At 49.2% G+C, this 23,969-nt stretch overlaps 1 protein-coding gene across 7 annotated transcripts in view; it reads right to left on the bottom strand.

The window, feature by feature from the left end:
• Positions 1-23,322, bottom strand: part of SUSD4 (sushi domain containing 4) — a 124,133-nt gene extending 100,811 nt beyond the window's left edge. Inside the window, exons 1-2 of one of the 7 annotated variants that reach the window (XM_070602064.1) lie at positions 23,091-23,322; positions 21,849-22,031 (exon numbers count right to left, since the gene is read on the bottom strand). In XM_070602064.1, the coding sequence (XP_070458165.1) occupies positions 21,849-21,996 (148 nt within the window). In that variant the 5' untranslated portion in view covers positions 21,997-22,031; positions 23,091-23,322. Of the gene's footprint in view, positions 1-21,848; positions 22,032-22,290; positions 23,044-23,090 lie in introns of those variants that run through there. The other 6 variants (XM_070602067.1, XM_070602062.1, XM_070602068.1 and 3 more) reach the window with 6 other exon arrangements.
• Positions 23,323-23,969: the final 647 nt, after the last annotated feature.

Here is a 23,969-nt window from a genome sequence, read left to right as displayed (position 1 = left end):
TTTGCACAGACTCTTCCTTCTACCAGAATACCCTCTCCCTTGACCTGCACCTAGATAATCCTTTAACTCTCTGCTCAAAGTTAACTTCCCCAGGAAAGCCTTCTTTGAATGCTCCCTCAACCCAGACTGAGCCAGACTTTCCCCTCTCCTCCCACATAAGCACTTTCAACACCAAGTAGTTTTCCTCATGGCACTTTTTACAGCTTATAATTACACATGGATTTTTGTAATCATCAGACTGTCTTCCCGACTGGACAAACTGCCTCTGATTTTTGCTGATCATTGCACGTGCAGTACAACAGTTAAATAAATTACAGGATATGCATAAAATGGAATACTATACAGAGAGTTAAAATGATGTTATAAAAGATTAATTTTTAAAAGAGTAAAAAAGATATCATGATATACTGTAAGTAACAAAAGCAGGTTACAAAATAATGTATATAGTACCATTTGGTGGAAAAAATGTGCACTCATAGAAAAGACATACATCACATTTTTAACAGAGGGTTAGTGTGACATTTATTTTCTTAATTTTGCTTATCCAAATTTTCTAAAAACATTTTAACAATGAAGACCTACATACATACACGTATATATACATACTATATATATGTGTATGTATGTCTCTTTTTTAATAAGCAAAAAGATTAAAATTAGCCACGGTTTTCCTCTCCATCCCATGGAGTTCCTGTGTGATTGCTCCAGGAACCACAGTCGGTGTCCCTCTCCACATTTTCTCCCTGACTCTCGTTCTCTACCCCTCCAGCTTTATTTTCAGCAACAGAAAGAAAGAGAACGTAGCCCAGCTCCAAGGCACCCTCTAGAACCCTACTTAGCCCCCTCCAAGCCGCAGGTTCCCCATCTTCAGAAAATAAAAACTAAACATATGAATAAACTGCACTTTAAGAACAACATAGATTTCCACTAAATAGCCAGACTCCCAAAAAGCTGTGAATTACAACTGTTTGGAAATCTGGCCCTGCTTAGTCTTGAGAACTATGTCTACTCAATGAATATATGTGGACAGACTGACCACGCCATAAAACGGAGGAAGGGGCATCTGCAGCTTTTAACATTGACCAGCAAAGATCATTCGTACAATATTTCAAAGAGATGGGCGCATTTTAGCGTTCAGCATGCATGGTATGTACGAGATAAGCAGGACCCAGGCAGGTAAAGGAGTTGCTGCCAGAGGTCAGGGAAGGGGTAGAAATGAGACCCAACTTCTCAGGTGAGGGTCTCAGAACACTAAAAAATAAATGTCACGAGAGTTCAAGGACACCACTTGCCTGGCGTTCTGAGCGCAGTAAGGTTGTGCTGACTTTGCACTTCCCCGGGGCTTCCTTTCTTGAGAATAAAATTGGCCTGCTTATTTGTAAGTAAGAGAAGAGCCAATCTAAACTTCATACACTGAAGAAATTGCTCAAGAACTGTTCATCCCAGAGAAAAACTTCCGCTTGAAGGGCTGCCAAAGACAATGTCTGTGTTCCTTATCACTGCAAGCTGGGTAGGATTCAGTCAGCCCAGAGTTAAGACTCAAACCTTAACACCAGAAAAACTCCACAGCCACACCCCACGGGCCGCAGATCCCACGGCCCTCGTGTAATCGAGATGGACATGTCCCACCTGAGGCTGGCCAGCTCTCCTTCCACTAAGCTCTCAAGCAAAGCAGCGCAGTCTTGTGGTCCAGGAGGAATCTGACGTGTACTCGTGGAAGGCAGGCAGATTGCTTCCTTCAGTCTGTCTGGGCAATTTTCCTGAGTTTAGAACATTTAGCACTATTTCTTACGTTCAAGCCTAGAAGTCTGGGGGTGAGAAGAAGAACCGATTCTGCAGAAATAATCCCAACTTCCTCTCTGTTGTCTCTCTCTCCTCATTTATAACTTCTCATCTACGCATCTTCTCTCTCTCCTCTTCTATAATTTCTCTCTCTTGCTTAACGGGGAAAAAGATAGACCTGTAATTCACTGATAAGCCCATATACACACAACTTCTGTGACCCACTTTAAAAAGAGTAATAATTGGAGGTTGTGGTACTACCGGTGAGGCTAGCTTACATTGAAGGGCTTCTCAAGAACCCGTCATGAAAATGCTGTCCCCAAAGTCACTAATGAGCTCTAAACACAGGGGCTGTTTGTAGTTCTCATCTGTCTCCTCCAGCCCCGCAGTTTCACACTGCTGCCCACCCCCTCCCCACAGCCTCTTGTCCCTGATTTTGGTAACACAGCACTATCCTGGCTCCCCATTACTCTCTCACATTCCCTTGGTCTCCTATGAGGACACTAAGGCACACAGGCTCAAGGACACGTCCCAGATCATGGGCTTATTAAGAAATGGAGCTGGGACTCCGTGCAGGCCTCTGGACTCGCCCTTGCCCCCATCCCTCACAGTGTCACTCACAGGCCCCCTGTCCCTCAGGCTTCTCTCTAGACCACTGAACACTGATTGTAATTACTGCTTCCCACGAGATGACTCCTAAATCCTCATTTATAACCCCAACCTCTCTCTTTTCACCCTCATTCTCAGATGCCTGCTGGGCAATTCTACCTGCATGTCAAAATTTAAATATCTTAAGACCAAACTCATCATCTTTCTAAAATAAGCTTTTCTCCCTGACATCTCCATTACAGTTAATGATTCCACTCTTCTCTCTGACACCCACACTAGAAACCTCTGGCTGCAATTTCTTCCATGGTCCTCCCCTCTATTCTCTTGAATTCATCCTTTGAAAAGTCTACCCTGGCTTTCTCTCCCCTCCCATTCTTGCTGCCAGTACTTCCTCTGTGCCCTTCGCTGCCTCACCTGGAACACCTCTTCCTGGTTACCTGCCTCTGTGCCCCCTCCAGCCTACCCCGCCCCCACCACAGCCAGACTAATTGCCCTAGCACAGGGTTTCTCAACGTCGGCCCCATGGACAATTGGGCCGCATGCTGCTTTGACACAGGGAGCTGTCCTGGGCATTGTAAGATGTTTAGCAGCATCCCTGGCCTCTAGCCTCTAGACACCAGTTGCACACACCCTCCACCCACCCCTCCACAGTCATGACAACAAAAAATGTCTCCAGACATTGATGAATGCCCACTGTGGGGCAAAATCACCCCAGGTGAGAACCGGGGCCCTAAAGCATGAGGGGCAAAATCACCCCAGGTGAGAACCAGGGCCCTACAGGATGACTCAAACACGCTCACGGCTCCTTGCAGCAACTCTCAATGGCTCGCCAATGGCCACCCAATGAGTTCTTAGGAAGGAAACAGTTTTCAAGAGATTAGGAAATTATTTTTCCTATTTAGGATTTCCTTTGTCTTAAGGTTTTGGGCTCAATCACCTTTGGCCTGGGCTTCAAGGTGTACTGGGAAAGAAGGTGTAAAGAGGAAAAGCAGACAGGGTGGCTGACAAATTCGTCCTTAGTCTGACATCTGAGCTCCTGCGGCTGAGCGACCCCTAGCCTAGGAGCGTGAGGCAAGGCGGCTCCAGAAGGCTTGGATTGGGACCCTAACCCCACCACTTCCTAATGCTAGGACCATGGACTGTCCTTTAGTCTCTCTCTGCTATGGTTTGCTTATCTGAAAATGGAGATGAACACAGTATCTAATTGATAGGGTTAAATGAGTTAATACATAGAAAGCACCTGAAAAGTACCCGGCATGAAGCAAGTAATTGATAAACCATCACTGGTTGGCCATCATTATCACCATTCTTATTAATATTATTACTACTTTTCCAGTCTTATTGCCTGTATGTCTCCAAAACATACTCTCAGTTCAGGCCAAAGTCAGTCCTCACCTGGCATTGAACGTACGCTGTGCTTGCCCACGACAATGCCGGTGTTCAAACTCTTCCTTCCAAAACCCTCCGCTCTCCATTTCCTCCTGCTGAAACTGTGCACACCCTTCAAGGCCTAACTCCAATGTCATCTCTGTTACAAATCCTTGCCTCTTCAAACCAGCCAGAAGCCCTCTCCCCTGCTCCTGGACCCCACAACGCTCTGACTATGCACTCGACACACACTTTCCTCTGTCACAATGACAGGTGATAGAATGATTTCCCTACTAAATACATCTCGACCCCCAGGGGCAGAAGTCCTATCTTACGGGTCACTGTACAGAACCTGGGATATTGTTCTCCGCATAGTAAGCACTTAGTAATTCTACCTTGAATGCACACATGAAATAATTAATCTAAGACACTATTTTATAAGACTCTGACTTCTTGTCTGAGACAAGCTGTTAAGACATATGAAGACTTGACCCATGCTGTACGGAGCTGGATATTCTCGCTGACACAGACTCGTAACAGAAGTTTTCAAACTTTCAGTTCTTAGTTACAAGGTCTTAAGCAAGGTGAATACCATTTCTCTACTTTTTTTATGTTAAGTGTTGAATTAATATTCTCACATAAATCATGAATTGCTCCATTGTAGTTGTTGCTTCCAGGGTGGCTTTGATGATTTCACTCCAGTAAGGGGTGGTAAACCTCCCAGCTTATGCTTATGAGTGTGAAGTTCCCCGCACAAGGGAAGGGCTCCTCCTCATTACATCCACTCCTGAGTTTCGATGTAAGCGAGTCTGGCTCAGGGAAAACAATTCACACTACACAGTGTTCATGAAACAATGGGCTCCCTGCCATCACCCTACCGAGGGCTTGAGAGATAACATCACCCAGAGGGCTGCCGGAAACAGAAGCAGCTGTCAACAATGTTCCGGACGTCATCTGAAAGGAACCTGTCACACCGGCCTTGGGCCAGCCCACGTGCCTGGGCAGCTGACTACCAGGGCCCCTCGGCCAAGCCTCAGGGGGACTGGACCCAAGGCTCCAGCAGAGGGAGATACAGGAAAACAGACAGATGAGGAGACAGGGGGACAAACAGAGAGATCTTCCCAGGGAGATGAAGTCTGAAGGACAACAGCATATTCAAATTCTACAAGGCTTATCTGAGTGTCCCCTATAACTATAAAGGCATTTGAGGGAAATTAAGAAGAAGTACTTAGCAGCTCCTATGCGTATAAAATGCATTAGCTGGACAAGGGGAGGGGGCACCTATTCAAGAAGGGTTTAAATGAATTTATGGAGAGCCACAGGAAGTCAGGCAGAACAGATGCAATAATGGCTACCATTCATTGAGCTCACCTTCTGGGCCAGGACGTGCTGGATTCTCTCATTTAATCCATGCATTATCTCATGTATTATCTCATTTAATCCAAAGCACCCCCAAAAGGTGGGTCCTGTTGTTATAATCCCCAGTTACCAGAAGGGCAGTGAATGATGTTACAGTTTTAAAAGCCCCACCAGAGAGAAGATATCAGGGTTCCAGTCCCAGCTGCGCCCCTAACCAGCGGGGCCTTCACTTCCACACCAGGACTTACGACAATCGCTAAGGTCCTCCAGCTCTAATACGGCCAATCCAAAGCCCAAACCGGGTGGACCACGGATCTGAACAATAGGGACATCTATTACGCTTTCTAATAATCATTACAGCAAAAAAAAAAAAAAAAAAAACTTTTTTCATGTGCAACCAAACCATCCGTTTATTACACTGGAAACTAGCATAATCACAGTTATAAAGTCTGTAATGTTTCAATATGTCACGAGAACATGCCGAATTACAGAGATAACCGAGACAAAGGCATGCTTTTGGCTGTTTATTGGAATATTTCTCATTCTGCCCACATTTGCAGGGGAAAAAAAAATAAAGATGAATATTTCCCCACACATAATTTTCTATAATAGCACAGGCTTTGGGGTCCTGCCCATCATTCATCTCTGACTCTCTCTCGTCCTGCCTGGTCCAGTGCCTTGTGCATATTATGACTCAGTAAATGTCTTTATTCTGTTTCTATATGTTCTTTTGATATTTATAGAGAAACCACTCAGTCGCAGAGTTTTTCTAAATTGTGGTGTTTGCCATTGCCAGGGCGGAGGAAGGGTTAACTTAAAGGGGCAGCTCTCGGATGGCTGCCGGCCCAGATGCATTTGTCAGCCAGCACTGCCCGCTTCTCCTCTTTAGGCCCTCTTTTCCAGTCCACCTTGAACCTCAGCCCATGGGTGTCTCAGTACAAGACTCCAGTCATAAGGGGAAGAATAATTTCCCAATCTCTTGAAGACGGCTTCCCTCTCTGCACGATCTCTATCAGCAGCTTAGCCACAGACTCACTTTAACCAGTTTGCTCCCAGCCTATGATTTTTTAACCCTTTGTGGGGAACGAACCCATTTGAGAATCTGTTGAAAGCTATAGACGCTCTTCAGAGAAATGCACACGCAAGTCTTCACGCATGTTCAGGGGTGGGGACAGTTCACAGAGCTCCGGGAGCTGGGCCACGAGCACAAGGCTGTGAATTCCTAGGACATGGGAAGCAGAAAGGATGAGCAAGGAGAGCGAGACCTCGGCGGACGTGGCCCCTGCTTCCCCGTCCGTCTAGGGTCTGGATGAGGCCCCTTCTGTAACAAGAAGGGCTGCAGGTCTCCTAACCCAGGCTCCTTCGAAAGGCACCACAACCAAACCACAAATCACTCAGCTGCTCCCATTTGTTTCGACTTGAAATATCACAAGAAGGAAAAAAAAAAGAAACGAAGGAAATGTTTTGACTGGGAGAGAAGAAACGGCCCCATAAAAGATAGATGCGAAATGACTTAAAAACACAATCGGAGATAGTCTTCCACGACTGTAGCTGTTAACCCGCCACCTCTCTGCGGGCTAGCCGCACATAATAATTCAATATTGACCTGACCTAAACCAGGAGTGGGGCCACTGCCTGGCCTGGGGAGCCACTTGCAATTGATTTTTTAGTGGCCAGCAGCTGTAATCAAATAATGGGAGTGTCTAGGAGTAGGTTGATTAGGTTAGAGGGAACATTATGGTCCTGCAATTTGGGAAACTCTGCAAATTTGAGCTTCCAGATCACCTGTGTCTGCATGTTAGCCTGTGCAGAGCAAACCTCAGGAAAGACTTGGTGAATGACCTAGTGAAATGCGCGAATAGGTAAGCGAATGGCTTGAAAATCCACCACCCACCCAGGCAGGTTCACGTGGCTACATCCTTGCTCATAGCGCTTCTTCCTCCCCTTCTTCACCTAACTGCCACTCTTTCTTTAGAACTCAGCTCTGGTATCACCTCCTCCTGGATGCCTTCCCTGATCTCCCCTGGCTGGATAAGAGCTTGGGATCCTCATAGTATCTTTTCATCAGAATTAACTTTTATCTTTCTCTGGTATCTGCTAAGGACTGAATTATGTCCCCCAAAATTCGTACGCTGAAGCCCTAAGCCCGCATGTGACCGTATTTGGACATGGGGCCTGTTTGGAGGTAATTAGGGTTAAGTGAGGTCATAAGGGTGGGATCCTAAGCCAAGAGGACTGGTGTCCTTAGAAGAAGAAACCTCAGAGCATTCCGTCTCCTTCTCTCTCCCTTCAGGCACACACACCGAGGAAAGGCCACCTGAGGACTCAGCTGGAGGGCGGCCGTCCGCACCAGGAAGAGAGGCCTCACTAGACACCAACCCTGCTGGCACCTTGACCGTGGACCTCCAGCCTCCAGAACCCCGAGAAAATAAACTCTGTCGTTTAAGCCACACACTCTACGGTGTCTTGTTAACGGTGGTCCGAGCGGATTGATAACGGTATCAACACATACACTCAAGCTCCTCAAGGGCTGGGGCTGCACCTTATTCCTATTTCTAGTCTTAGCACCTACCGCCGTCCTTGCACACAGTCGGTGCTTAATAAAGTAAACGTGAGAGTGGATGATAACAAGAGGCTGAAAGACCCGCTCACTCCCTCAGCCTTAGCAGCTCAAAGCCACGTTTGAACCCCGTCAGGTCAGAGTAAGTGAAAAACTCAGACCCTCCAGGGCTGTCACTCACCGAGGGAGGGGCCAGGTTCAAGGCAAAGCCCGATGTCAAGCCCCTCAATGTCCTTCCTGCCAAGTACTGCAGCTCTTGTGGCCACCTGACCCAGATGTCAGAAGCACGAGGGAAGAAGGCGTTTAGAAATAATAAAATGCTCGATTCTACAATATCCTTTATGGGTTTGGTAGCAGGTCTTGGCTGCAGAGGCCACCGACCCGCTGACCGAGCTATGGGTAGGGGACCAGGACCAGCTCCATCTGGCTGTGCTTTGAGAGATCAACGAGGGAAAGCCTGGTGCCCCACCTCGAGGAACTTGTAACCCACCTCAGAGGTCTGACATCAGAGTTTACTCAGTTCTTCGCACATTTGTTAGTCAGTCAACACAGGTTTACTGAGTATCTACAACACACAGAGCATGGTCAGGTAAAAAAATGAATCAGCTGTGGATCCCAGCTCTCAGGAACCTTTAGAACTAAAAATGCGACAAATGATGACGGAGATAATGAGAAAACTAACGGTCAACACAACAACTCAATATTCTGTGTGCTCTCCATTTCCTTTGTCAAAACCTTTCCTTTGCTCCCTTTTATTTTCTTCTTCTGATACTTTAAGTTGAAACAACTTATATCAACTTACTTCGTCCTCACAACAGTTCTGTGACATGGGTAGTGTTAGCCCCATTTCACAGATGAGAAAACTGAGGCAGAGACAGATTAAGTAGTTTGCCCCACATGTAAGCAACTAAGCAGTAGAGCTGGGATTCAGTGCCAGAGGGTCTGCCTCCAGACTCCTTGTGCTCAGCGACCACCTTCAAGTGCCACATGGCTGATGGAGACCTTCTCCGCCTTACAATGATGGGCTGGACCAGCGCAGTGTCTTCATAGGTTGGTGAAAGGATGGGAGGAGGCATGGCAGGTACAACAGGTGCACACTCAGGTGGAAGCAGGTGGGGGATCCAGGGCGGCTTGCTCAGCCAGGTCCCGTCAGTCCCCGCTCTGTCCAGCCGACCCTGTGGCAGAGCCAAGGGCTCTGTGTCAACCCCCTGGACCAGGCCATCTCCATGGTCCTCCCCATGTCAACAGTCCATGATTCTAGTGCTCTGAGCGCTCTGAGAACAGAGAGATTTCTTGGTGCTGGGGGAGCCCAGGGCCGTCCAAGAGGTCACAGAAGGTGTGGAAGTGAGATGTAAGCTGTCACTTAAGCGATGGGATGGCTCTGTGAAGGCAGAAAGGGGATGGAGGGGAGTCCAGGCCCGGGAGTGGCTGTATAAAGGCCAGCTGGAGGAAAGAGCAGGACTCAGGGCAGTGCAAACAAATGGATTCAGCAGGTCTAATCTGGATTTTGCTCCCCCCTTGTTTTTCCAGGTCAATGGACCACTCTTACAGCATCATCTTTCTTCTAGAACTTTTTTCTTTTCTGGTGAGGAAGATTGGCCCTGAGCTAACATCTGTTGCCAATCTTCCTCTATTTTTCGTATGTGGGACGTTGCCATAATATAGCTTGATGAGCAATGAGTATGTCCACACCCGGGATCTGAACCGGCAAACTCCAGGTCACCAAAGTGGAGCACACGAACTTAACCACTATGCCACTGGGCCAGCCCCTCTTACTCTTAATGAATAGGCAACCATCTTGCTCTTCAACTCTCTAAGAGCGACTTCATGTGCATCTTAATCCAGGAATACGGAAAAAAGAGTTTAAATGTAAGTGGAAGGCCCAAGGAGAAATGGACTTGGTACAATCTTTTGCATTTCCACGGAACTTCGCTTATGCTATGTCACAGAGAACATGACCCACTTTAGCAACAACATAACACAGCAGGTACTAGAGAAAATGGCAAGAATTAGAAGACGAAGACATGCAGGTGGTGAGAAGCACATCAACCACGTCGCAAAGTGGAGGGAGAGACCAGTCGCCGGCTCTGTTTCTGATTAAAGCCCCTGGTAACCACACGGCATGGAAGGAACCGAGAAAGAACAATTTTAATAGCAACAGCAGCAACGGAGAAACGGGAACCCGCCCTCGAGCGTGGCTGCAGTTTCCCACCCGAGGCGCAAAGGTGCTCACTACAGAGCCAGGGCAGGTTGGCTCCCATTTTTAGACACTCCGTGTGTTGGGAGCCCCCAAAGAACTGGGTCTTCCTTCATCTGGAGATGACAAAGGGCAGGAGCTCTGTGCGCTCATTACCATGTAAATGAAAACCTCATCGGCGGATTCTCAGCAAAGCCACTGTCAAGGGGATAAGTGCCCTGCTCCCTCAGAAAACCATGCAAGACCCTCTTCCATTAATTCACAGCCCGTTGGTTTAGGGAATCTCTCCCCAAATCAGCCCCTGGCACTCCACAGTCCCTGAGGCCAGTCAGGGGCCGAGAACAGGATGCAGCGAGGCGCCCTTGGCCGGCTGACAGGCTGCTCTCCTGAAGGGATCTGAGGCTGGAATGCAGACTGAGGATTTCCAGGCATTCCCGCTAAGGACTAGGAATCCCAAGATCTCCAGCCCACAGACACCCAGTAGCAGCAGCCCACCTGCAAAGCTGTAAAGAGATTCTCCAGGATTACAGACAGCGTGCAGCTGGAGGTGACAGGGAGCATCAACACCGACAAAGCATTTAGTGATTCTCTGGATGCAAACGTAGCTCCCAATTCATCCCACTGTCCGACCTGAGCCTAAGGATGCTGGCGCACCAGCCCTAGGAGCTTCCAGCAACAGAAACGCCATGCAGGATAAGGGGAAGGCAACAGAGGGACACATAGCACCACGGCCTCCCTCGCGGACATCCGAACCACCTATAACAAATCACTTGCCTGCCTCACATGTTTAATTTCTTTTTCCCGAGGCTTCTGCGAGCACACAAAAGGGGCCAACTGGGCTCGGGCCAACAGCTATGGAGAAGCTCCTCTCAATGGAACAACACCTTCTCCATCTCCAGACACGATTATTCACTGAACGTGCCAGCATCAGGGACCCAGCACGGATTGGCACGTCCCATTTTGCAGAAGAAGAGCTCCTCCAGATGCCTGGCATCATGTCCACACAAAACGAGCTTTCACGGGGGTCAGGACCTGCATGTGGGGGAGGTGTTTACATGCTGTGCGGGGCATCCTTTGCCCTCCTTTCCCGCTTAGGGAAGCACAAGGCAAAAATGGCCCTAGGCACAGCGGAGAGAGGTCTCCTTCCCAACAGGTGGTCGTAACTGTTTTGTATTTATAAAATGCCCCATCTTCCGACCCTGCCTCCTCCTCATCCGCACACCCTGCCCCCTGTGAAGTGGAGAGGAATGAGCCTCATTGCCCCTGATTTACAGATGAAGAAACCAAAGCAGGGGCAGGTTAAGGGACTCGCTTCCGAGGTGACAGAGCCGCTCACAGGGGCCGGGGGTAACACAGGGATCACTCTCTGACAATCGCACCTTTGAGGATTAACTGACAGCCAGAGAAGCCTGAGTCTTTGAAGGGCTGGAGGCTAGGCCTGCTGCCAAAGGATTTGTGTAGGAAGGATATGCATCGGGCACTGAGCACAGACAAATCCCAGCGACCAGGAGCACGGAGGAAGGGGCGCCTGCAGAGAAGAAGCCCCCAGCCAGCATCACTGCACTGATGCACACGGTCCCCTCTGCTCAGCACCCCCAGGAGGAGAAACACCCAAAGCCGCCCATGGTCACCCAGTGACCCTGTGGAACTCTACTTCTCTGGTTAGCTTTGTCCTCCCAATGAAGGCTGGAAAATATCCCGACTCTTCTGCAGTGGAGCCTCAAACATATCTACGCAGATTCGCCACCCTCCCAAGCACAGCCGTCCTTCCTCCTGGCCCTGCTCTCCTTTCCGTCTGGTTCGTATGAGAATCCAGAATTCAAAGTACTTAAACATCATCCTAATAATAACATAAGAGCGACTCTCCTGCTCCCAAGTCAGAAGGGGCGAGCGAGAGAATCAAGTTCTGTTGTTGTTCTATCATTATTATTACCAATACTGATTGTCAGCATAACTCCTCATCCTCCTTCCTGGCTTCTCCTCTCGACGCGTTAATGTGGGTGTTTCCTGGGCTTCGTCCCCAAACCCTCCTCTTGGCTCATTCTACGCTCTCTTCCTGGGGAAGCCCAGCCCCTCCCACAGCTCCAGAACCCTCTCTATGTGGCAGATTCACAGATCTGCAGCTCGAGTCCCTCTCCTGAGCACCTAGCTGAGCTCCCAACTGCCCGATGGACAGATGGTGCCCAAACGGATGTCCTGCAGGCAGCGAAGCCTCCTCATCCGAAATGAACTCATCAGCTTCCCTCCAAATGACCAGTGCGGAGACGCCGCTAACGCCTCTTCCTCCCCCTCCATCCCCACAGCCAGCCGGCTCTCTGGCCCCAGTTAACACTCCTTCTTCACGTCTTTATGTGCATTTACTCCTCATCATATCCCTCCGGGGCCAATGCAAGAGTTCCCTAACTGGCCGCCACCAGAATAGACGTTCCCTGGGGACAGGCTCTGTTTTGTCCCCAACTGTATCTTCCACGTAGTCACTGGTAAATGCAAATAAATAATGGGCAAAGGTCTTTCTCTCCTGCATCTTCCGCATTGCTAAAGATTTCTTCCTAAAACAAAGATCCAACATGCTGTGCCCCCTAAAGACTCTTTTTTAGGCTCCCAGTCGACTACAACGTAACATTCAAATTCCTAAGCATTGTAGTTCGCTGGGCATGTGGGTCCAACCTGCCTGTCCAGCCTCTTCTCCTGTCTCTTCTCAATCTACATGCCCTTTACTAGGCTGCCCGGAGCTATTCCCTGTCTTCGGTACGCGTTCTTCCTCATTCTGAGGCTCTGCCTATGCTGTCCTCTCTCCTGAAAAAAGGCAGCTCTCAACACCTTCTCCGCCTGGGAAATGATTTTATTGTTCAAGACTGAGCTCAAAGGTCGTCTTCCCCCGCTCCTCCCACTTCCCCAGAGGCTCCACTATAGGACCTCCCATGCCATACCATGACAGTGAGTCCTACGGGACTATTGGGGCCAAGGGTCAGGGACTGCCTAGTGATTTCTCTACCACACGTCTATCTCGGCCCGTGACACTGGGTATTACTATGCACTTGTTATGCTATATCCCTTCAGGACAAAGGAAACTCTTGGTAACGCCAGCATAGTGAGTGTACCAAGCATTCACTACCAGTTTGTTGGTGATAATGTTGATATCCAACTGGCTATGAGAGTTCCCCCTATTACTGCACTTGATTCTCCCAACAACCACGGGAGACAGATGGTCCATTTCACAGATAATGAAACTGAGACAGCAATTAGGTTACCGCCACTCAGCCAGTTGGTGACAGTAGCAAGGAAAACTGTCCCTGTGTATTCTCTAAAGAATCCTATACCTCTCCAGCTCTTTGCCTCAAGAAATTAAAACCTAACCACCAAGCCATAATTAAAGCAAATAAGCAACTCCTATCTACAAAACAAGGGTGTAAATGGAAGGGTGAGAGGAAAAATCTGGCCTCCCGTTTACAATCGAAAGGGAAAAATCTGGGCAAGCCCTTTAAAGGCCACATAGAGATTCAGAACTGGATTGTTCCACAGTAGAGGAACTGCAAGTTTCTAAAAGATTCTTTGCCTATTTTAAGTAGGATTTAAACACAGAGGTGGACCCAATCAGCCATCGAGTACATGCTGTCACGCTATCACTTAAATTTGCAGATGTGTCCCCCAAAAAGAACCGTTAAAAGCATCCTTGGATGCGATTCTGACACTGAGACAGAGTTAGTTAACAGAAGCAGTCTAACAGAACAATTGAGAGCCTCTCACACGATTAACCCTCTAAACCTATCAAATTTCTACAAAACAAGCAGAGCCTGTTGTTTCTCACCTGGAGAGAATCAGAATCTTCTGAGTGTGTTTAGGGAAGTCCAAAGGACTCCTCTACATAGTGAGAATCTGAATTTGGAAACCAGCTACATCAGTAACAACGTGGTCCACACAGAGATTTTGAAGAACCCATGTAAGCATGGATTTTATTTATTTCTTAAAAGAACTTCCCTCCTACTGGGCCACCCAATTCAATTACATATATCTTTGATAAATGCAATCAGGCTGAAGAAATAAGGTCTTTTTGTATTTGTGACACTGAGAAAAAGGAATAGGGTACATGAGTGACCCTCCTTGCTTAGATCTACTCCCACGCTAGTAATTCCAAGAGATAAAGTCACCAATTTCAAACAGAAACATGAGATAACCAGGGTGAACTTTCACTCCCAAAAAACCTTACTCATTCTCTCTCTTGCAAAGCTCAGTTTATTGGGATAATGATGAAACGATCATTGATCAAGTTTGCCGGGTTCTGCAACTCCTCTCACTTCTCAGAATAAAAATCCATTCCCAGAGACGGAGCACGCAGTCAACAAGCTCACACACATATCTGCCCACAGCTCCCTGCCCTGCTGGGGCCTGCACGTGGCTTCATTCCAGAGTGGAGTCTCAGGGGCTCATCCACCATGGTGCTCCCAAGTGTAGTGTCATTCCCAAACAATATCCTGAATTATTTTGTTTACTTCTCTGATGTTCCCAGTTTACCTTGTTTAAGACTAATAAAGCAATTACAATACTCTCAATTAAGAAGCTATTTTAAAATGCACTTTTAATTCCAGTTTGTGAGCAACTCATTTAATTATTTCTATCTGTGTTTCTTCTTGAGTGGATAATTTCTTCTGTCTTAGAGTAGTAGGACAGCAAGATTTTTCTTAACGAAGAAGAAATATTGGGCCAAATTCTTCCCTAAAACTTAGCATCTTAGGCTCATCCCATTGAAGATGCTTTCGCAGAGTAACTCTCAGATCTCATAAATTATCAAATCTTATTCTTACTTCAAAGTTCACCTTTTTGAGGGAAGTTTTACTCATGCTCATGATCCTGATATCATTTTTCTTTTATCTTTTGTTACATACTAACTAGATTATCATCTACATCATACAACTGAGAAGATGGGTTTAAAAGTGACAAAGCGGAAAGTCTTGATCAACAGGTCTGGCTCCTACTGTGGCTTTGTCTGACTATTTGTGGGACCTTCGGAGATCAACCTCCTTGAGAATTTCTTCAAATTAAAAAAGAAAGGAGAGAAAAAATCAAAATCTCTTCCTTAGCTTACTGGGTTGTTAAGAAAACTAAAGATGGCGATAGATGTAAAAACACCTTGGAAACTATAACACTCTAAGAACACATTCGCTAAAGTTATTATTGATGCTTGACCAAAGGACAAGGACAAGGACCACTCCCCATCACACTGGGAACAATAAACGGAAGGGGATGGGGATGGTGGTGACGGTCACTAGCAGAGGGTCCCAGGGAGCAGCCAATCATTTATTCCTCTTTGCTCCTCAGAGCAGGTAGGAGTCAGAGCATGTCCCATTCTGACCACCATCCTCTGACGGCCACAGAGAGCCGGGAATTGAGATAAAACCCAGCCTGGAAGGTTGAAGGGTTTCTGGCCCTGCCCTTTCTCCATCAGGAGCTGCAGGTTCAGGCTCTCTGGCCTCCTGTGCCTTGAGTGGTAGCACTGTGTTGTTGTTATTGATTGCTTGTATGTGTTCTGCTTTTTGGTCACAACACAAAAGAATCCCCTTATATCAGGGCAGGGAGGGCTAAGGATCCAGAATCCTTGATAACTGTGGCTTAAAGAGAAATATTGGGGTTGAAATATAAGAAAAAGCGAAAAAAAAAAAAAAGGCATTTAGAGATTGGGATTTCCATGCCTAAGAGAAAATTTATAATTAGAAAGATAATCTGGGTCACCGTACCTCACTTTCTAGCCAGCTGACACTGAACAAGTTGCTTAATCTTTCTATCCCTCAGTTTCCTCTTCTACAAAATCAGGAAAAATAATAGTACCTGGCTCATACAGTTGTTGTGAGGATTAAATGAGTTAATGTACGTCAGTGGAGAACAGCGTTGGCACAGAGTGAACACTCTCTAAAGGTCTGTGATTACTAATCTTAACGATTTGCAAACCTTTATCGATCACTCAGCTGTTGGCCAGTTTTAAACTCGCTCCCATCTTTTTCCAACCTTCCATGCTTAGCAATAGTTGAACTCCTTGTTCTTGTGAGAATGGACCAATAAACGGATAAAATGTTGTATCTGATACATGAGCATATACATCTGATGTATCTGTCCCAAGTGGTATGGTTGGTCTTGGTGAAATGCCACTGTTTTAAACAAATTAGAAAATTTATCTTTCTGCCCCTTTCTTTCCCTCAATTCAGAGGCAATGATCCCAATGACCTATTTAGACATACTGTTGCTATGTGTGATTATTTCAATTGTCAAACACCAAATGAACCTGCAAAATAAAACAAGGATAAAGAGAAGTCTGGAAAAATCACCTTTCTCCTCGGTATCAATAAATAACACTACGTTTTAAACTGAATTAAAAATTTATGTACAAAACAAATACAGTCGTGCACCACACAACGACATTTCTCCCAGTGACAGACCACGTATAGGATGGTGGTCCCACAAGATTAGTACCACGTAGCCCAGGTGTAGAGTAGGCTACACCACCCAGGTTTGTGTAAGTGCATTCTATGATGTTCGCACAATGACGATATCACCTAACAACGCATTTCTCAGAACGCATCCTGTCGTTACATGACGCAACTGTGATTTTATGCAAGCCCTTTGCATTTAAACTTTTGAGAAGAAACCAACCCTTACTTGTATGTTTCCTCTGGAGCAAGGATTGCATCCTCTTATCTGCATATCCCCAGGGCAGACAACAGACACTCAAAGCAAAAGATGGACGGATAGATGGAAAAAAGAGAGCCGGCTTTACCCACCAGAACCCATCAAATTCCTATAATCACAGAGTCAAAGAATGTCAGTGATATGGAAGGAAGTGAGCCAAGGAAAGTTACACAACTTGCCCAGCGCACACAGCTGTGCAATGGCAGAGGCTGAACTTGATCTGTCAGCCCTATAAAGAATGTGGGGCGCTCCTGCTGCACCAGAGCTTTCTAACTAAGGGCAAGTCTCCTTGGCCTCTTGGAAGCTTCTGAAATATGCCTCTGACACTAGGAACAGGATAATGTGGGTGCTGTTCTTCACGTATCTAATCGGTATTTACTGGAGTGAGATCTTCACCTACACTCTTTGTTACTCTCAGGGATTGAGGAACCAGTGATTCTCTCTGACTCACCACTTCAGACCCCTGAGAGGAGAGATTTGCTACTTGCTGGATGAAATCCTTCTCATGTCTCCAAAAGCTTTCAGATTTCACCTCGGGGATGAATCGAAAGAGCGTCCATGTTGCTTATATTAAGGTGGCTTTTTGTTGAAGAAACGTACTTTAGAGTTTGAGGAGTTGGGACTTTTGTTTACAGATTAAGTGCCACTGGAAATCATGGCTATTAGACATAACATTGCATGAAAAGCTTACACTCGACCTAGTAAGAAATCTTTCCCAATAAAACTCCAAGAGACCGGCATCTCCAAATCAGCGAGCCAGTCAGAAGGTATCTGTTCCTGCCTTGCTGGCACACAGCCCAGTGCTACGGCCACATGGCCCAAACAAGACCTCAAGGGGCTTAATTCAACCACAGGAGTGCCATAACTCTTAATGTGCAGAGAGGGCACCAGATTGGGAGTGCCCCAGGTCAGAGGCTTGGAAGCAGAGAGAAGAAACAGGGCACAGCTCAGATGACATTATGTTCTAAACCCTGCAGTGGGTCCCCACTGCCTGCTGTGCGACACTCAGAATCCTCACTGGGGCCTCCGAGGACACTTATGATAGGGTTCCAACCTCTTTGTCCTCTTTCCTCTCCTGCATCCCTGCAGGCACACTATGCTTTAGATTAACCAGAATGTTCTCTGCTCCCTGAACAGTCCCATCATGTAACCACCTCCACACCTTTGCACAAGATGTCTCACCGCCCGGGGGTGCTCCACTCGCCCCTCCCTCAGATGCCGTCCTAAGTGCCACGTCTTCCCTAGAGCCTCTCCTGATGTTTCCTTCAACCTCCTAGACCACCTCCGAATGGAAGCAGCCTCAACTGCCAGCAAACTCTTCACTTCTGTGACACACCCCTGGTAACTACTTTCTAAATGGTCTGGCAGCAACCTGAGAATCTTTTTTCCTGCTGTCAACCAACATCAGCTGAGCATCTACTGTGTGTTACGTGCTGTGCGGAGTGCCTGGGACATGAAAATGAATAAAGTCAAGGTTCTTGCCTTCAATGGGCTTATGGTCTAGTGGATAAGAACGATGTTATGATAGAGAGTTGGACTCAGCACAGTGGGGAACCAGGGGAGGGGACAGCTTAGTGACCAGGGAAATATGACAGAGGTGATGGCATTTTAAGTTGAGTCTTGAAGAGAAATTTGTTCATTAGGCAAAAGAATAGAGAGTACAAGAAGGTTCTTCTATGTAAAAAGAATATCATAGGGGCCAGCCCAGTGGCACAGCAGTTAAGTTTGCACATTCCGCCTCAACGACCCGCGGTTCGCCGGTTCGGATCCCGGGTGCGGACATGGCATCACTTGGCAAGCCATGCAGTGGTAGGCGTCCCACATATAAAGTAGAGGAGGATGGGCATGGATGTTAGCTCAGGGCCAGACTTCCTCAGCAAAAAGAGGAGGATTGGCAGCAGATGTTAGCTCAGGGGTAATCTTCCTCAAGAAAAAAAAAAAAAGAATATCACACACAACAGTGTTTGGCACAGGGTGGGGAAAGTCACTCAAATCTTTATTGAATAAATAAAGCAAAGGCCCAGAAGATTACTGCATTGTCTTAGCCCCAAACTCACTACTACTATCCACATTTACCCAGTGACTACCACATGATTTCCATCCCTCACACCAACCCCTTAAGGTAGGTGGCAGCATCCTCATTTTACAGCTAAGGAAACTGAGGCTTCCAAGGCCCAAGGCCCCAGAGCCATCAAGTAGCAGAGCTCGGCCTGTGTTCCTGAGAACATAGGGATAGGCTAATGAGTTCACCTTTAAGGACCAACTTACAGAGCAAACTCTTAGCTGTCTTCCTCGAAGCCTGGGTGGACCACTCTGAGCAGCCCTCAAATACCCAGCAGGTGTCTGCTAACTCTTACAGGGATGGAGAGAAAGAGAAGCAGCCGAGGCCGTGCTCCACGCGATTCTGGAACAGCAGGGTCCTGCGTCTCCCTATGAAGCTGGTGTTCGTCCTCTCAGGGTATTTGGTCTTACTGGCCCCCAGTTGAGGGCCCTTCTCCCTAATTTACAAAAGACAACCTGTATAAACAGCCATCCAAAAGTCACCTCCGGCCAACTCAGGCCCATGAAAGCTCTCCCAGGGCTCAAAGAACTGCACTGAATCTCTGCCGTTCTAGGACAAAGCATTTCGTTTTTGATAGAGTTCTCTTTCCCCCTTTTCTTCATCTGATCATCTCTCCCTTTCTAGTGCAGGCTTTTTCTATAACACTTGTATTGGGCACACGCTTTTTTCCTCTAGCTGAGGCTATTATATCTTGCCATTGTGGTGTTCCTTTTCCACTGAAAGCAATCAAAAATGAAAATCCACATTTCAGAACAGCGTCTATTAAATACGCACCTTTTTTGCGGAGGAAAAAAAAGAAGGCACTCTCTGAGGGCTGAGTTTCAGCTCTGTGAATCACCTAAAGATTAGATACTGAGACTTATCTCCCTCATAGGCCATTTGCATTGGGTAATTGAGAGTGATGGCAGAAAGTCTGGAGTCAAAACCAACTTCCTTTACGGAATGCCTTAGTCTAAAGCATTGCTAATCAAAGTATGGTCCTTGGACCAGAAGCCACTGCATCACCTGGAAGCTTGTTGGAAATGCAGACTCTCAGGCCCCATCCCACACCAAAGATCCCAGGTGATTCATATGCACATTAAAGTTTTAGAAGCCCTGGTCTAGAATTAACATAAATTTGCTTTTATTATGATCCTGGAGCCTCCACGTGGGTTTCTTCACTAAGAAAGAAATCTCTGTACAGTGAACTCCAAAGAACACGCCCCCACCGCCCTTCTCCACCCAAACTGTTGATTCACAGGGGAATTCTGAAAGGCTAGATGTTCTTCCAGAAATCACACTCGCAGCCCCCAGGAGTTCAAGATGAAACAAAGCCGATGGCTAGCCTTCTGCAGCAGATGAGGAGCTAAACAGGAAGAGCTCTGAAGCTGTGAAGTGACCAGCAACGCTTACTCCCACCTTCTTCTTCAAGGCTCTGGAGCTTTTTGCTTGACATCCTCTCCCCTCGGAAAAGAGGGATAAAAGACATGTGGTACCACCACACGGGTGACTGCTGTGAGACTGAGGGGGCCGTGCTGTGCACTGAGCTCTGAGATCCTTGAGGAGGATGCTCTGTAAACATCAACAGCAGAAACAAGAGCACAGCCTTCAAATCCAGGCTGTGCCCAGACCTCACACTGCCAATACCAAGAGTCAAGACACACGTAGATGTGCCCTGATTAATCTGTCACCTACGGGACAAAGAAGATGGAAAATCACACGGACCTGGTTTGAGGGAATGAAGCCTAGAACTGGAGTGAAGAGAAGAGAAGAGAGAAGGACTGAGCCAGCCCCACTCATGCTGTCCTGCCCACCTGTTCTCAACCACCCGCGAACTGGAGCTAATGTCTATGGTCAGGCTATGACCAGAGCCCTGGCAGGCCACCCAGGGGCTGGCCTGGCATCCCATTTGACCTTGTCCTCTAAGAGGAAACCTGCCTCAAGAGATATTTCTATAAAAATAAGAGCACCAAAAAATTTACCCCTTGTCAAAAACCAAAACCCAAACTGGGTCCCCAACCAAAGCAAAACATCAGCATTTTCTCTCTAATTCTGATCGACATGCACATCACAGAAGCTCCTTTATACTCTCAGCATCTTTCAGATCTCTAAGTGGAACGCCCCGAGTTATTGATTACTCTGTGTTAAAGACCAACTTGCTATTCCCCTCCCCCACTTTTGCTAATTTTTCACTCATTTTTTTTCCATCTTCATCTCTGCATTCTCTGAAACAGCAATATTTTAAAACGCTGAAATGGTTTATTTACATCAATCAATACCTATTTTCCCACCAATTATAATTTATTTACATACCAACAGTATTTCAGCTCCAGAAACACGATTCTGTCCTTTTAACTCGTCCACACGGGCAAGCTCTCATAGAGAATCTGGAAGGGGCAGCAGTGATGGACAGCCACGAGCAGTGGAGGCAGAGGAACTCTGAGGCTCCGAGGAGCTCCATCTGTCTTCCTCTACCACAACTGAAAGCTAGCCCCCGCCCCTAGACCCGAAGATGTTATAGACTAGCCACCTATGGAGAGAAGGGCTTTCCATCTTATCTCAGCTAACTTCCACTTCACAGAAAAGCACTTGACTTTACTCCCCCTGTAAATCGGAGCTGGGTAAGCCAAGCAGTGCTCCAGAAACACATCTGAAGGAGAATCTCCACCTCCCCTCCCTACTCCCAACATGCACAGACATGCCTGAACACACCGCCTCCCAGGGAAAGAGAAAGTTAACTTACAAATAGACCTGTCCTTCAGCCAGTCTGGCCAGGCCTTCAGACCATTCCTATTCAGTAAGATGGTCCTTGCAACCCTGGCCTAATTCCAGAGGCTGAAACCTGACCTCTGGCTACTAAGGGCATAGACAAGGGTCAAAGTTCCACAAACACATTTTAACCACGAATTCGCCACTTTTCTCTCACTCTCTCACTCTCTCTCTCTCTCTCTGCCAAAGTAAGAATAATGGACCAAGCTTATTGTTTTTTCCTTGAGAGAAGCCAGGCTGGGCAGCTGGTGGGAAGCTCCAGACAGAATGTGGGTGTGTGAATCTGTGTGAGCTCCACAGAAGAATTTTCTGGGAACTCCAGGGGTTTTGAAGACGAGTGGTCTTAGGCTGGGACACAGGGGCTCCTCAGGTCCTTGGGTACCCCAGAAGTCTGCGTGTACCAGGGAGGGACAGGGCTGTCCGACCAGCCAGGCTCCCCCTCCCTGCCGTCCGTGCCCCCTCCCGGCGACAGCGGGGTCACTCACCACCCGTGAGCTGTGCAGGGCCGAAGCACAGCGCCAGCTGAAACCACAGGATCACGGCCAAGAGTCTCTGGGGGGACTGAGGCTGCTGCTGCTGTTGCTGCTGCTCTAGAAATCCATCTCCATTGCTCGGGTTCATTCCATGATACATCTTTCATCCACAGAGGGCATCCGGCTTGCAAGAGTCTACAACCAGGAGCGAACACGACAATACCCCAGGCTGCTGGGGTTCCGGGGGCCACGCTCCCCCTCCTCCGCCCTGGGACCGGGAGCCTCGGCTTCCCCGGCTCCATCCTTGTCCCTCCCCCGGGCGGCCCCCGCCCCCTTTCCCACGCCGAGATCCCCCCGTTTCCCCCAGCGCGGGGTACACTGAGTAACAGCCGCCGCGGGATGCTGCGCGTGCGGGAGGGATGGAGGAGGGGAGGGAGGGCAGGGGTTAGCGCACACTGGCTCTGCGCCGGTCCCGGGGATTCAGCGGCTGTGACCACGACAGGAAAGTCTAAAGCATTCCAGCGTCTCCGGGCTGAAAAAACACTTTTCCCTGGGCCTATACATTCATTCCACTCTCAGGAATCTCACGATGTGGCACCGGATGCCCCCAGCTACTTCTCCGGTTTTCCCCAGGATCGGGATGGGTCCTATTGCCCCCAGTGAGGTTTCTCTGCGCTGTCCAAAAATTCCTCCCTTGGGGAGTAGAACCGAGCACCAACTCCCCTCCTCCGCCTGCGCGCGCCTCCCCGGGGTGGAAAGCCCCTTCCGGGGCTCTCGGTCTTACCTGTGGGTCTCATGCATGCAGCTTCCTTCCCTCCTCCGCCTCCTCCCCCCGCCAGTCTAACCCGCATCTGTGCGCGACCTCTGCTGCCGCCGCTGCGCGAGCGAGCGAGCGAGACGGAAGCCTCGGCGGCGGCGGCGGCGCCCGGCTCCAGCTCCCCCCGCCCGCGCTCTCCCTCCCCAGGCTCCCGGAGCGGACGGGCGCGGGCTGGGGGGAGGACAGCAGCCCGGCCGCGCGCCCCCGAGGAGGCGCCCGCGCGCCCACTACCTGAGCTCGGAGCGCGGCGGCGGCGGCGGCGGCGCGGAGACACGGGGGTGGCGGGGGCGGGGCGGAGGCGCGCGGCCGGGCGCGCACGCGGGCACGCGCCTCCGCCGAGAGAGCGGGCGCCGCGGCGGGGGAAGGGGCCCGGCGAGGGCGGGGAGGGGCAGGGGCCCGCCGCCGCCGCGACCAATGGGAAGCCCGCGCGCCTGCACCTGTCGGGGCGCGAGGCGCCTGGCGGCCGCTCTGGCACCCGCATGGCGCGTGGGGCCGGTCGGCCCTTCCCTGGCGCCGGACGGCCGTCCCCGCCTGGGCTGCGCGCGAGCCCGGGGCCCGGCGCAGCCTCCACGCGGCCTCTGGTGTTCCCGGCGCGCGGCGCGGGAGGGCGCTCGGCTTTAGGCTGCTGCTGCGGGGGGAGCTCCAAGCCCCGGGTCAAGAGTGCGCAGCGCGGCGGTCCCCACCCCCGGGCCCTCAATGCCAACAGGATTAACTTGGGCGGGGCGAGGGGCGGGCAATTGCTAAAGGCTGTTATTTTCCTGCGTTACCCCTTGCAAGCCAAGGCTGTGCGTGTTCCCTTGGAGCCCGAACGACGCTCTTGCCTCTCCATCGCTCCCCTGGTTTTTGCCTTTTGCGCGCAGCAGGCGTTGTGCGCGAGGACTCAGCCTGTCTTGGGGGTGCGCTGGTCCCTCCGAACCTCCGCCCAGGGGGCGCCCTGCTGGGGGGAGCTGTAGGGGGATCTGTGCCTCTGCCCAAGGTTGGGTACCGAGAAGCGGGGAGGCTTTTGGGGCCGTGGATGGGAACCCAACGGAGTCGAGGGGGTCTGCTCTGCCAGCCCCCAGTCGAGAGAGTTCGCTTGATTGGTGCTGTCTGTGCCATTTTTCGTGCCGAGCTCGCCCCATAGCGGGTGCGATTCTCGCTCCCCACTGGCTCTGGCCGTCCGCTGTGCCTGCGCAAGATTGGCTGGCCTTCCTCAGCCTGCCTGACTCCGAGGGCCAGCGTTCCAGCCACTGTAGTTAAGGGGTGTGAGCTAATGAGGTGGTACCGGTAGGCAGCACTTCAGAACCACTGGCACCCCGTTATTCTGTAGCAATTTG

The sequence above is a fragment of the Equus przewalskii genome, chromosome 31 (assembly GCF_037783145.1).
Source record: "Equus przewalskii isolate Varuska chromosome 31, EquPr2, whole genome shotgun sequence".
NCBI classification, from domain to species: domain Eukaryota; kingdom Metazoa; phylum Chordata; class Mammalia; order Perissodactyla; family Equidae; genus Equus; species Equus przewalskii.
The sequence above is the reverse complement of the archived record's forward strand: the minus strand, read 5'-3'. Positions and strand labels throughout refer to the sequence as shown.